This window comes from Apus apus, chromosome 20, assembly GCF_020740795.1.
Source record: "Apus apus isolate bApuApu2 chromosome 20, bApuApu2.pri.cur, whole genome shotgun sequence".
NCBI lineage: Eukaryota > Metazoa > Chordata > Aves > Apodiformes > Apodidae > Apus > Apus apus.
The window spans coordinates 4,344,396-4,358,894 of NC_067301.1; the positions used below are offsets into that span (position 1 = coordinate 4,344,396).

At 40.4% G+C, this 14,499-nt stretch overlaps 1 protein-coding gene across 2 annotated transcripts in view; it reads left to right on the forward strand.

The window, feature by feature from the left end:
- PEX14 (peroxisomal biogenesis factor 14) overlaps positions 1–14,499 on the forward strand; it is a 75,857-nt gene that overhangs the window by 2,034 nt on the left and 59,324 nt on the right. For both annotated transcript variants that reach the window (XM_051637244.1, XM_051637243.1), the window contains exon 2: positions 4,903–4,950. In XM_051637244.1, coding sequence (XP_051493204.1) covers positions 4,903–4,950 — 48 coding nt within the window. The remainder of the gene's footprint in view (positions 1–4,902; positions 4,951–14,499) is intronic.

The following is a 14,499-nucleotide window of genomic DNA, read 5'->3' on the forward strand; positions in this document are numbered from 1 at the left end:
ATTAAGGACATGAAGAAAGTCACTTTCACTGACTCCACAGTGAAAAATGGGATCAGTAACTCTTACTTTATGTGTAACAAGTTCTTCAGGCGTTGTCTGTAAAAAACATGGTGGAACTAATGATCAAGAAGAATTTGAGATAAGGTAGAATACCAGGTTACAAAGTTATCTTCACCCCAGAGACTATTTTGTGTCAGCACCTCAGAGGAGGGAGGTGGTCTTAAGCCACTGTGGGTTCATCTGGGCAATTAGTGGCTTCCCTGCCAGATTCATACACATTGTATGCAGAAATGCTGGATTCTGCAGCTCTGGTGGTCTGCCTTTCCCCAAGAGTGTGAAGTAACACAGTTCAGCTAGAGAGTAGCCATGCCAGTGTTTGCCCGTTCAACGCACACACCAGGAGCAGCCCTGTGTGTGTATTAACTTTCCTCCTTCCCATCTTGTGTGCTTGTGTGGGGACAGGAGCCTTGTTCTCTCTGTCCAAGGCTGCCAGTGCCTGCTGGTGACAAATCCCTGCCTTAGCATCTGGTGCATGTCTTAGACTGGCTGCACATTCCCCATCCAGAACTCTAGCAGTGTTCAGTGCTCTCAAATTCTCTGGGCTTGGATGGGATTTGAGAGAAACTTTGCTGCTTTGGCTGGAAAAAGAGAGTGTAATTGAAGATTATGTAGCACGGTAGATGGATTCCTAAGGGAACAATTTTGGAATAAAACAAAACAATATTAATCTAGTAGAATGTAAATGCCACTCCTCTTACGCACCCACTGCAGTTCTGATGTTATTAATGTGTAGAAAAAGTTGTCCCATTGCATAGTAATTGTTCTTATAGTTTAAAAAATACTTTCTACCACTGATCATGTTTTATTGCACAAGTGTTCAACATAAGGCTATGAGTAGTAGCAGTGCCTTGCATAACCCTATCATTTCCAATTGCAAATCTAGTTAGTTTAGATGCTGAAAAGGGAGTGTCAGATATCTTTTGCCTTATTATCTGTTTTTCTTAGTTTAATTTTCTCATTCTCATGAATTAATATATTGCTTCAGGCATTGTGGGGAGGGGAGTGTTACAGCTCACATTAAGTCATTTACATAGATAGAATTATATTCTGAATACTATAACCATTTCTACCTGACATTTTTAAATACAACCCAAGTTTTGTTTAGAAATCATGTTCTTTGGTCTCTACTAAAACATAAACAAAAGACCCCATCTCTCTGTTACTGTTCCTTATAGTAAAAGAAGAGTGAGATGATGGTATAGCCTGTGAACAGAGTAACTGATTTCCAGTTTTTCTTGGCTGCCAGTGTTTCTTTGATGCTGAATACTTTGGCAGGATATTTGGTAAGTCTTCTTGGCTCAGCCAGCCAGCAGCCCAGTCCTCTGGCATTCCATTTAACTGTAAATCCCAGTAATGTGAGAGAAATTGAAATTCTTAAACATTAATTGGCAGTAATGTTGCTGGTTTAGGTAAATGTGTCTAAATTTTTCCAAACTCCTTATTTAGGGACACAAAATGATGCCTAATTATCTGTACAGCTATGTGCAGAAACTGAGAATCCTGTAGCCTGGAAGTCAGTATGGGGCTGGTCTGTGTGAGTCATAAAAGGCTTGAAATAGTTAAAGTCAAGGGCTGAATGTGAGTTGGTACCAAAGTGGTAGTGCAGCCATTGAGGTAGGATAAGCAGAGTGGATTCTTTTATAACGCTGGAAGGCTCACCATGCTAAAACCAGACTATCTGTAAAGTTAATGTAAGAGACTGAGGAAAAAGAAATAATAATGTTAACAGACTGCATATCATTTGTACTTGGTGATGTTCCTAAGTGTGATTTTGTGGGGAAAAAAGCGGAGTACGAAGGCCCATCCTTAAGTTGCATTGTTAGTCAATATATAGGTAAGTTTTCCTCCCCACTTTGCCTGTAGCTCTTGACTGTTAAACCTCTGATTTCTCTGCCTTAAAAAATTAGTTTTAATGGTGAAGATAAATGGTCTCTGCACTGTGATGTCCATTGTTTTCATTAAATACAGGCTATTTAAGAGCCATTGTGTGATAAGGGTGGAATCTTCCCTGACAGCTAATGTGTTGTGGGAGGGTTACTGTCCTCTATATTGTAAGGCTAGTTTCTGTGCTGTTACACTATGCCTTGTGCTTGGAAATCTTGCTGGAAGGAAAACAGATCTCATTTAAAATGTTGGTAGCTTTGGAAAATGCAAAGTACTATAAATTATCCAACTCACCATATATGTGTCATTAGGTTATGCACAAGCCCATGGTAGATCTTTTGAGTATTTGTCTTCAGGATCAAGACTCTCTACCTGTTGATGTAATACATGTTTTCTACATGGCTGTAATACATGTAGCCTTGGCTTCATTCAAAGCCTTCTTTGGGTAGTTTCCCAGGTTAGCCAAACTTGGTGTGGAGTGACAGCCCAGAAGTACTAGTGCAGCTCCTTAGGGCAGACCATACAAACTTTAGTACTTAGGATGCTCTGGGAATTTTCTGAGGATATGAACTCTGTCATGGTTTCTTCCGTTGTTCCTTTGTGACTTTACTGTTTGTATTACACATCTGTAGCTTTTCTGTTTGCAAAGTTGGCTTATGAAAATGTTTTGAATTATCCTTGAAACATGTTACAGAAGAACAAAATATTTATATTCTTCGAAAGCTCAGTGCTTAATGCAAGTGGCTTGATGGAACAATTGGATAGAAAAATAGTAGTTAACAGCTATAGGTACTTTAAAAAAGTATTTAACATGAGTTTTATCCATGCTTCTCTTCATCTGCCTCTTCTAAGCAGTTCTGTCTCTGGGCTAACTGAATTTGATGAGAATCTTTTCTTTGACTTCAGGGCGCTATTAATCAGGCCCCAATATTTTAGAGTATTAGCCACAGTAACATGCCTGTGCTAGTCCCAGGATTTGACTGAATACATGAAATAGAGAATATCCACCCAATAAGTTCATCCCCAACATTAACAGGTTCAGTTAGCTTATTAATAAGTCATACATTCTTGTGTTGATTCTTACATGTTTTCCACATTTTTTGAGTGGATGGATCTTAAGACTGTTAATTATTTTTCTTTCATCCAGCTGTAAATGATGTGAAATCAGATATACTGGGTATATGAAAATGGGAATCCAGTGACAGAGTTGAAGAGAGAAGTGCCCTGTTCTTGGTATGACGTAGCATTGTCTCCACTACAGACAGACCTGGCAGGGTAACTTCCAGTAGGGTGTTGAAGCTGATATTTGCAGTGGTTTTGTCAAATGAATTCTTAGCAACTGAAATTCTTGCAGAGATACAGTGGAGTAACAAAGATGATGATCACTGCAGCACATGAAGGGACTAAGGGCCTCTCTAGAAAATTAGAACCTAGCTGTGGTATCTGGCTGGGCCTTGCTGATGATGCTTAATGTCTGGAAGCAGTGTATTTGAGTTTCTGGCACCCTCTTGTGGTAAATATTTTTGTCTTATGTATTCTGTGTTTTGTAGATAAGAAAAAAATCTTGAGATACTTAGATGGTGTGATATAGTACATAAAAGTGATGAATGCAGTTGGAGGACAAAAAGTCACTCAAGGACCTTGGTGCTATCGCTCAAAAGTTTTAGCTTTCCCTATACACAATGCATAAGATCCCTTTCTCTAACTGAGCTTCAAACTTGTCTTCATTACTAATAAAAATGCGTTTTTTAACTCTTCAGGTAACCAGTATGTGTCACTTGTCCTAACATAAAAAACCCACAGTGAAGACAATGTGCTTTAGACCATCTTGACATCATGTGAATCCCATTTGAAAGCAGATGGTTGAAGAAGATAAGTTTATTTTGGGGTAACACTTAGGTGTCTCTACCTTGGGAGAGCTGATATATGCAATTTACACTGAGATCAAACTGGGTTTTTTTTTTGGTAGTGAAGAAAAGCTCAGAGTAATATTGTAAAACATGGGACTATGGTAAAATGTTATGCCTGGTCTTGATGAGTGAGTGAGTACAAGTGAAACTGCAGGTGAGCCTGTAGAGTGGGAGCTCCTGAATGTTGAGTCTAGACCAGTCCTTGGCTTGCTGTCCTGCTTAAATCAAATAGTTTCACCTTCCTCCTGTGTACGACCCCTATCCTAGTGTGCAAGGTAAGGTGTTCAGCATCTGCCCTGAAGCCATGTCTCATAATTAAATGTGGGAAACAAGGATGGTATTGGTATTGCTGGCATTTTGTGAGGTTTAGTTAAATCATAGTTCTTCTGAAATCTTTAAAAGAATAGTGCAGAAAACAAAGGGTGCATTACTGGGTCATGGAAATGTGAGAAGCTCCGTCTCAAATCAAGTTTAGTCCTTCCAGAGAGTAGAGAGTGAACCATGGAATCAGAGTGAGGTACCTTTGCATCCACTGCAATAGCAGCAGTTTGGGCTTCTGCAGCGTTTCTTCCCTTTCGTATGGCAGAATTCTTTGTGGATGTCAAGTACTCATCAGGCAAGTTATTATCATTTAATATGTGACGAAAATGTCATGTCTTATACTGTACAACGTGAAACGTGTTGTCACCAAGGGTTTTGCAGTGGAAGTCCTAGTTTCATGCTGTGTTCACTGCACCAAGCATTTCAGAATTTGAGTTAGGGTGAGCTTTCCTCTCTGTAGTCTCCCTGACTCTTCACTGCTGGCTCCCTAAAGCAAGTTCTGCAGAGTCTGTGATTTCAGTTGTTTCAAATGGGAACCGCTGGAACTACTTTTTTTTCAGGGATTCTGACCTTTTTGTCTTCACTCCATCACAGAACTGCTACTGTTAGCAGAAGCAACTGTGTCTGCCTAAATCCTGCTCATAGGAGGAGTCATCTTAATAGACAAGTATTTCTAATTCTGTCCATTAGGTGGCAATGTAACCTCACTCTTCCTTTTGCTTTACAGGCTGGCTCCTGCCCTGCAACTGAAAATGCACCATCTAGAGAGTCACTGGTAAGTTCTTCAAGAAGCAGCATATAATTTTTTGCTGATAATATAATTCAATATACGTGAGTTGTTCTCGTTGCTGCATCATTCTGCATCCCTTGTTTTGCTTTTCTAAGGAGCTAGTGCTTTGTGAAAAAGGTATAAACAGCCTTATGTTGCCCTGCTGTTGACCTCTGAATTGTGACCTGTAGCCATAACCTCCTGTCTTTCTGGGGTTAGATGTGGGTCACCTAGGCCACTGTGTTGGCCTTGAGCATGTACTGCCTGTCCTAAGTGTGTGCAATAGATGTTCTTGATCAGTGATTATTTAGTAAAGACCAAAGAAAGACCTGTGCAGCATAATTTGAACTGAGATTCATAGTCTTATTGTCTAATAAAAAACCCTCTGCTGCTCAGAGACCTCATTCAAGCTGTCTTTATTTTCAGATGCACTCAGAGTGAGCTTAGAAGTGTCTGGCAGCTGGCAGTGCGTGTGATCCAATGTTTTCACTCCAGAACTGTTTTGGAAAGAGCTCTGGGATTTTTTGTGTACCAGGATAACTAAGAAAACCCTGTTTTGTTTTCATATTTATGGTGACGCAAAGTGGGAAGTGAGCCACTGCTCTCTGGAGCTGCAGTATTTTATTTTTTTTACAACCTTCATTTTCTTTTTTTCCTTCCTCTTCAGCCATCTGTAATTCAGTCAAAACCTTGCCAAACTTCATAGCTGATGTTATTGTCCTAAACATATAAATCTCTAATTGAGTTTCTACTCTGGCTTTTGTTTGGTGATCATAGTGAATACAAACTGTTTTCAGAGAGGAAACTCAAGTACTTTCCATAATGGTGTGGCACTGGCCACATCAAAGTAATTTTACCCTGTAACTCTTATCTAGAGAATCCAGGACATGATTTTTAAAGGGGAGAAGTGGAAGTAAAGACTGCAGACTGGGAAGGGTCAGTAAAATGCATCTAATGAAAGGGCTGTTTGTGAATTGTGTTAAGCTCTGCAGTGAAAATCTCTCTCGTCTAGTAGCACTGTGCCATCTCTTACTTGCATAGACATCTGTACATGAGATTAGTTGAAGTTGTTATTGACACCATGTGCTTTGTGATGGATTTGGTGGTTTGTTTTTCTGGGGGTTGGTTGTTTTTTTTTTCCCCCTTAAGAAGGTCGTAGCATGCAGCAGATCATCACAACCTCTGTTGGTCAACAATTCGTTCTCTTTCTCAAGGCAGATTCTAACATTACCTTGATTTAATTAATTTTTTTACTGTGCATGCAACTGAAGAATTGCTCAGAGGAAGCACAGAGCAGTTGTGTATCTTTCAGTATAGGTGTATATTCTTACCACATACAAATATTTATTCATTTAAAGAACTCCAGCATAAACTTCACTCTCACAATGGTAAGTCTTTCCTGTGAGCTAATTAGAGCCCTTTGAAAGGTGGAGGCTTTCCTCTTATTTTTTCTTTTTTTTATATTTAACTCTCACAGCCTCTGTCACGTTTGCTTAAGAGTCATTATTGCTTCCAGCTGAGTATCTGTAGAAGCCTTATTAAATGAGCAGTTCATTTCTGTAAGCCAGATGACCTAACTTCCACCACACTACTGTGGCTTCTCTGCAGCCAGGGTCATGCCTGCTGCCTTCCAATGCAGGCAGTAGATCTCGGTCCATAAAGCAGACTAGTAGGCACATGGCACCATGTCATGGAAATGTTTACGGAAACACTGCACCAGACTGTGGCATGAATCCAACAAAAGGCTCTGAATGGGGAAGCCATGTGCTCAGGCATATCAGTGCTGACTTCAGATCTGGTGCTAAGGACTTGAAGAAGACTTACAGAATCTAGAGGAGGGAGAGAGAAGTCTCATGACCAAATTGTACTCTGTATCCGCTTACTTTGACTTGATTGGTGACTTAAAGTACTCAGTGTTTCATAGGACTGAGGCCTATTTGGAATGTACCAGTGGTGTAATATATGAGTGTGAGACAGCAATAGAATTTAAACATCTAGCATTGTGTCGGCAGATGTCATAGAGTCAAACTATTTCTCTGTTTTATTTGTGATTCTTATGGGCACTGTATCTGGCAAGGTGCTAAATACCTACTTCTTTGTGCTCAGTGGTACTGTTGTCTGTGCACTCAGTACCCCCACAGCCTGCTTCTTTCAGCAGGAATCCAGGAGAAGCAATGATTTCTAGTAGTTTGTAAGAGGATTTCAGTGTTCTGTAAGATCACATAGCAGATGTGGTCTGACACATCATGTTGTGTCCTGCGTTTTGGGTCTTCAGAGCATACCTTGCTAAGGTTTATGGCCTCACTGAGGCCTTCAGAAGGGAGCTCTGCAAACTCATGTCACATTCCTAATTGCTCTTCCTTCAACCCACTTTTGGTGTTTTGAACTACCAAACTGGAAATAAGGGACTCCACGTCCATGCCATTAATCCCTCGAGTTATCCAGTGTCCTTACAATAAACTGTCCCAACTGAAAAATACTCTCTAATAAGAGGTCATTGTGTTATAGCACTGACAGTGGAGAATGAGTAGGAGGGGGATGGGGAGAGCTATAATTTTTGCAGCAGTGAGCGGACACTCATTTCCCTAGCTGTCGGTCTTGGCCCATTAAAATTTGCCATGTAGCTCCATAGTGGGAAGTGTAACCTTGTGTTAGCAGAGTGTCAGCATCTCGCTCTGCTGCTGTTTACAGCCACGTTTGTCATCGTCAGTGCGGGCTCAGCTTCTCCTTGAGTCCAGCTTATCAGTGAACACTGCTGCATCCCTTTCTGCTTCTACGTGCAGCCATCTCTGATAATCCCATGAACACTTGTGGGACTCTAATAGGTTTGTCTTTTTTGCAACCGCTCAAAGCAAAGCCCTGGGTTATGCAAAAGATGTAACTACATAGGACAAACCCCCTTTCTGTGAGGTAAAAGTGTTAGAAAATTCCCTTTTTCTTTATAATCTTTGTTTCTTTGGTCTAATTTCTCTCTTTAATGTAATTACGTAATATTTTCTGCTTCTTAGCTCATTTGGTCTCTCCCTAGTGGTGTCTTGTAGCTTTTTAACCATACTGTGCTGCTTTTGAGGTATTTTCAAGAGCTGGAATATGTTTGCTGTTGGCCTGTGCTTTCTGCTGAATCTGCTGCAATCTAAATTACCACTATGAAGGTTATTCATAAGAGAGCCCCTAACATGGGCCTGAGTTGTAGGAAAAAACCTAAGGAAGCAGAGCTTGTAAGTGAGGCCTTTCCACATGCTGCTTGTTTGTTGTTTTTTTTGTTTGTTTTGGGGTTTTTTTCTTGTCACAAAACATACTCATTCCCTTGCTGGTGCTGGGTATCTGGAAGAAGTACTAGTTGTAAATAGAAAAATACTGGTTGTAAATGTAAAAGACTCCCTTGGTTTCTCACTACATTAAAAAAATCCCTGGATCATATTAGAAGGAGCAGGGTATTTTCTTTTGCAGGATTATTTAACTTTTCCTCTTTTATTTTGGGCATGTGCTGTTTCTTTCTGTTTCTTGCTGCAGAGCATTTAGCACTGAAATATGGACATTTTATTCCCTTTTTTACAAGGCTGCCAAAAGGTACAAGGTAACAAGAATTACTGCTGCCTCTGTAGCAATTACCGTAGAGTTTGTTGGTATGTGCTGGAGCTCACCCTCACCCTTTGTTAAGCTGATTTTCAAATTTTTAAGGGTCATGATAATGGCCAGAATACTTTCAACACCTCTTTTTGTGCAAACATCATCGGGTACTCTGCTGATGTTAATTATAATCTTTAGGGAATTGTTCTGTGTTATCTCCATTTTCTAGCAAAGCTAATTGAGAAATACAGGTTAACTGTAGCCAGATTCACCTAGCAAGTTCGTGGCATAGGTGTCAGACCTAGTCTGGCGGCCTGGCAAATGAGGTAATTTCTATGTCAGGGGCTTCATTCTGCCCCTTTGTGTCTTTGGAAAAGCCTCTAGCTTTGTGTGTGTGTAATCCATTTTTAAAAAGTGATTGTAGTACACTGCTGCTTCTTTAGTTCATCCTTTTTCTGGTTTTGACTACTTTTTTGGTGATTGAGGAATAACAAAAAGAATGGAAAGCAGAAGAGAGTTGGCAATTCTTTATCCGTTGTGTGCCCACCGGCACAGTCACATCACCCAGTATGCCCATGCTGAACACATGCGGTGTTTGTATGCTTGATTTCCTGAACCATCACTGCGGATCTCAGATTGAAGCCCTGATATTGGAGCTTGGCTATGGGCATATTTAGTTCCTCTGTGTTTTTTATGTTCAGTTGCTAGATTCCCTTGGAAGTAAACCAGTAAAATTTGTGATAATGTGTTTATAATGGATAAAACTTTTGAAACAGACACTGAGTGGAGTTACTGACCCTTTTCTCAGCTGCCTGGATTTGGGTGCTTAGCATTCAGTGACAGGCAGTAGAATCTTAGATCCTCTCTTTTTCATTGCCTCCTTTTAAACCTTATCTGTTCTGTTAAGCTTCCTCTTAAGTGAGATATGATGGTTAAAGAGGATTTAATTTATGTTTCTGAGGAGGGAGCTCGGCAATTGAGATTTTGATTTTGACTAGTTTTAGCTCTAACTGGTGTCATTAGAAGTTGATGGAGTCTAACACTAACAATACTGTTGTCTTTAATCATGTGAACAAAACCATGAGTGGGAAAGAGGAAAGGCTGCTGAACTGTTGTGAGATTTGAGAGTTTGTTTGAGCTAGCATTAGATAAGAGTACTCAATCTAGTTTGTATGAATAAATCTTTGGGCACATTGAGAATCCATATCCCCCTTGTTATGAAATAGTAGACGATATCAAACCCTACAGAAAACAAGATGCATGGTAATTTTTTTAAGATTCTCCTATGCCTGAAATGGTTTGAAATGAAGACAAGAAAAGTATTTTCACTGAAAAAGTCATGTTTGAATTTTCTGGAGCACATCCTTCCACAGGAAATACTGTGTATTATTTGTATTCTTTCTTTTCCAGTTCAAAGATCCTAGTCTAGATTCATAGAAAGATGTGATATTTTTCAGAAGGAGTTTTGTTTCCAGAAATGATGTGAGGGACTCAAGTGTGCTGGAGGGACACTCTCCATCACACTTTTGCTTTCTGTTTTGCCACCCTTTATTGTTTAAGACAAGATTTGTACTTGTTTTCTGTACAAATTTTCTATCTGCCATGGTAGGTTTGTTCAGAGTGGTGGCCTACACAGAATGATTCTCTAAAAGTAAATCTATCCAGAGGGGATTTCCAGACAGCGAGAGTCAGTAGGCAACTAAGTTACAGCCCCCAGCGAAACATTAGTCAGGATAATTTACCACTGTCAGCAGGGGAGAGAGAGACTATCAGCTTTGTGACCTCCTGTGCAGGCAGTAACCCCGGTGGTGTGGTTAATGCTTCAGTTTGTTTGGGGAGGTCCTGAGTGCGTCGCTGTGGATTCCCAGAGCTGGACAATAATTCCGTCAGGCTGTGGAGGGCAATTGCTGTGCAGATTTTAGTTTTATTGGGCTAGGAACAAGGAGCCAGAGGTGTGTGACTGCCTTACACAATATCCTTTGGTTTGCTGCAAAAAGAATTCTGTGATTTACTAAGTGGGCCTCTCTTGTATTTGACCTTCTAATAAGTTGGACGATATTGGGGTTTTGCCTGGTTTTGTCTTGTACTTCAGAGTGTTCACTGACTTCCTCTGTTATTCATTCAAAATGAACATCTGTTAATTCCTTGATTTAGACAAATATATTAATATGTGCAAAACACGCTGATGCAAATTTACATAGTGAGCATGGTGAAAGGAACGCCGTCGGTCAAGTTAAATTGCCTGTCTGAGGTCAATGGAAAAGTTTTATTGGAATTCCTTTAAATCCCAACTATAAAAGAGTGTGGACTATAGTCGTTTGGGATATAACTTCTGTTGTAGCATTATGTTAATGTGTGAAAGCTAGAAATTTGCAGTAGTTACAGGACAAAGCAAGTTAAGACCCTATCAGACTGTACAAAATGTAATAATAATGGCTTTTCCTGTCCCTGAGAGCTTACAGGTTAAACAACACTTCAGAGCCCATGGGTGAGGCAGCATAACAACTAGGACAGGTACAGTAATTTTCTATTACTAACAGTGTGGAGAGTTAGTAACTTATAATTTTTTTTATGCACTTATGGAGGAGAGAGCTCTGTAAGCAATTGCTACTTTCTTTTCAGACAAACCAGCGTTACTGGTGGGAAGCCTTTTAAGATGGTTTAAAAATAGTTATGATACTCTTAAGTTGTTCTTTACAAAACATGCAAGGAAATTAAAGTACTAGGAGTTAGGTTAGAATTTTCTTTAATGTTAGGTATGATTTCACTTCCAGGGATCCCAGATCTCTCACTGAATGTAAAGTAGAAGCTATAGTGCTTTGTGACATTGGAAATAAAACACGGGCACTGAGTTAGGAAATACTTTAAATTACTTAATATATTCCCCTTGAGAAAAATGAATTTTTTGTTTGTTTGTTTATGTTCATGTAATGTTTACAGATCATGGCCTCCTTTGCTCTCAGCTGGCTGCTCTGTATTGGTTGGCAGCGTGTCTCTCTGCCTGCTCAGAAAGATTGTGAGCACTTTGCAGTGTGCATCCCAGCTGTTGGAAAGGACACTTATTAATTTCAAACAGGTGACAGCACACAGCAAAGAGGTGCCTGCACAGTGTGCACTTTGGTAATGATAGGTTATGGGATCAAGGTGAGATAGTAGTATCATTGCAGCTACATGTGTGTGGAAAATATGCTATGTGCAGAACAACTTGTAGAGGGCAGCAATTGCCCACAAGTTCTTTCTGCTTAAGGAGAGGAGGGACCAGCTTAGGAACTTCACAGGAGTGGCTGCCTTTTTAGCTTCTTAAAAGAACTTTATGCAGGAGACTTGTTCTTTGGAATGTCTCTTGACTCCACATCATTAATTCCCAACCTGGAAAGTGTTACTAGAGATTCTTAATTCCTCTCCTAATACCACTGAGCAGTTGGGACTCCTTTTGCCTGTATCCAGATGATGCCTGTGTCATTGTTACTGCAATCAAAGAGTCTAGTGACAACTAGAGATTCCTGTAAAATTATAGCTCTCTATATGTGATAACTTTCTTCACTTCCTGTTTTCCTCCTACTTTTACCTGCAAGATCAGGCTGGAAGAAATATTTGCAATGTCTATGGCATCTTTGTTGTGCCTCGGTGCAAAGGATATGTTGCATCTTCTTCATGTTAAAAGGTAAGGTAACCGAAGCACAAAAGGCAGAAAGGCTTATTCAAGGACTTGAAAGAACTTTTCCCAACTTTGATGTACATGAGTACATCCTTCAGATACTTCTGATGCCAGCACCTTCAGAACCAAGATTTGCAAAAGTAATAAGCTGAGAATTGGTACAATTCTTACATTTTGACTTCCTAAACAACTTAATGGAGGAAAGACTTTCCCTGATATTCATGTTTCTTGTATTTCTCCACATGTCACTTACATTGCAAATCCTTCCAAACATCTTAATAGTTTTTTTGTTTGTTTTGGTTTTGTATGCGTGTTTACATAGCTCTTCTCCTTGTTACAGCTGTACAGACCATGTTCTCTTCCCAGCTGTGATTGCCTAACACCACTGCTACTTTGACAATTATCCTTCTGGAAGAGTAACAATGAAAATGTGCACAGCTTTTTAGTAAAAGGATTTTATAGCTGGAGAGACGCAAGAGAGATAGCTTCATATCATCAGCCACACTCACCATATGCCCCACTTTTTTACATTATCTTTTTTTTTTATCTTTTGGTCAGAGCAGGATTTTTTTCTGCTGTCAACTTCCTAGTGTTTTGTCAAGCATCTGAATGGCCTGAATGATGATATTCTTTGGGATACAATTTTACAGCACAGTACATCTTTCTGGAATGAAGTTTCTCTGCTATGCAGGGAGAATTTCCTCTTGTCTTCCTTCCAGCTTGCTTCTCCTGTTTGTTTTGTGTGCCACCCTAAGTGATTCCTTTCCTCCTTAAGCATCTGCACCCTTCAGATGTTTGCAGACAGTTATCACATCATTTCTCCTCTCCCCCACCCCCATCCTGGTCTCTTAGCCAAGCTCTACATATTTAGCTCATTTAATCTTTCCTCATAAGTCAAGCCCGTAATTGACAGGTCTGACACGAAGAGTCGCATTGGTTACACATGCTGCCAACAGGATATAAATACTTTCTGTGCAGTGATTGAGAATTACAGTCAAGACTGAGATGAGTCTGCCCAGCCCCTCCCCCCCCCCACTATGTTTTTGACAACCCCTTTCCTAACATCATGTTGCCACAATCCTGTAATGATGGACATATTTCTCACTCTTGACGGTCAGCTACCTGGCACCTGGTTTGCTTCCACTGGTGGTATCAGGTCACTTGGGAAATACAGTACTAAAGCGCCGTGGCATTCCAGGCTGATCGTAAATTCTTACAGAGGTGGTGTTCTCCTCTGGACTTCTCTTGCAAGGCATGCAGGTGCCTCAGGCTGCTGATGGTCATTCCTTCAGGGAAGGCAGAGCTGAGCTCGTGCAGCCAAGTATGTTACCTGAAGAGGATGGGTCTTGCTGTCCCCATGGGGAATGGAAGAGGTGTTGCAAGCAGTACCCCCTGTGTGTGTTTATGCACTGCCGTCAGGAGGCTCAGGCACTGGTGCTGGCAGGGATCTGGTGTGCAGATACTGTTGGCACTGATGGTCTCCACTGTCACTGCCAAGAGGAAGCTCAGGATGCTATCGATCCGACTGGCAGAGCTGTGAACAAGCTCAGGGTTCTTGCTTGTACGTGTCGGATCTGGAACAGGATTTTAGTCTTGCCCAGAAAGGTATTACATTGGAGGAAGAGGTAACTCCATACCGCATGTCCCTGTATTATTACATAAAGATCTGATTCTAGCCAAACAAATTTGGAGGTTACCTTAAAATTACTTGTCTCCTCATGTTTGTTGCATTCACTTGAAGAAGATAGGTGCAGCTAACGAAAGTTGAGGAACTGGTAAATGAATTGTCTAGCTTCTAATGTTGTATTCTGTGAAGCTTCATATGATACAGCTTCCCCAGCGGGGCTAGTTCACAAACATTACATGTATTATTGCAAAGCATGCAACATAAAGAGAGCATTTATGAAAGGGAATATCAGAGGAAACATTATAGCAGGGACCTTTATAGCCTTTCCATTATTATGGTTTAAATCTTGACATGGTCTTTATTTGCAATGACACTGGGACCAGTAAAGAAGTTGTTTTGCTCTCCCCCCTGCCTCCCATTTCTCCCATCTCCTTTTTATTCTTTTCTTCCACATCCTGTTCTGAAGCTGTGGTGCAGAGATACAAATCATTAAGCATGCAAGTAGTCAGAGAGCCAGGTTTCAGTTTGTGTGGAATCAGCCCCTTTTGACTCAGAAGTTGGAAACCAGATGACTCACTGTGATGCATGTTTGTTGTTTTTAATAACTGTCATTTTGCAAAATATGGTCAAAGCTTCAAAACATGACTTCTGGAGTAGGAGTGGTGTATATTTATTTTTAATTTGGGAGGTTATAAGCTGG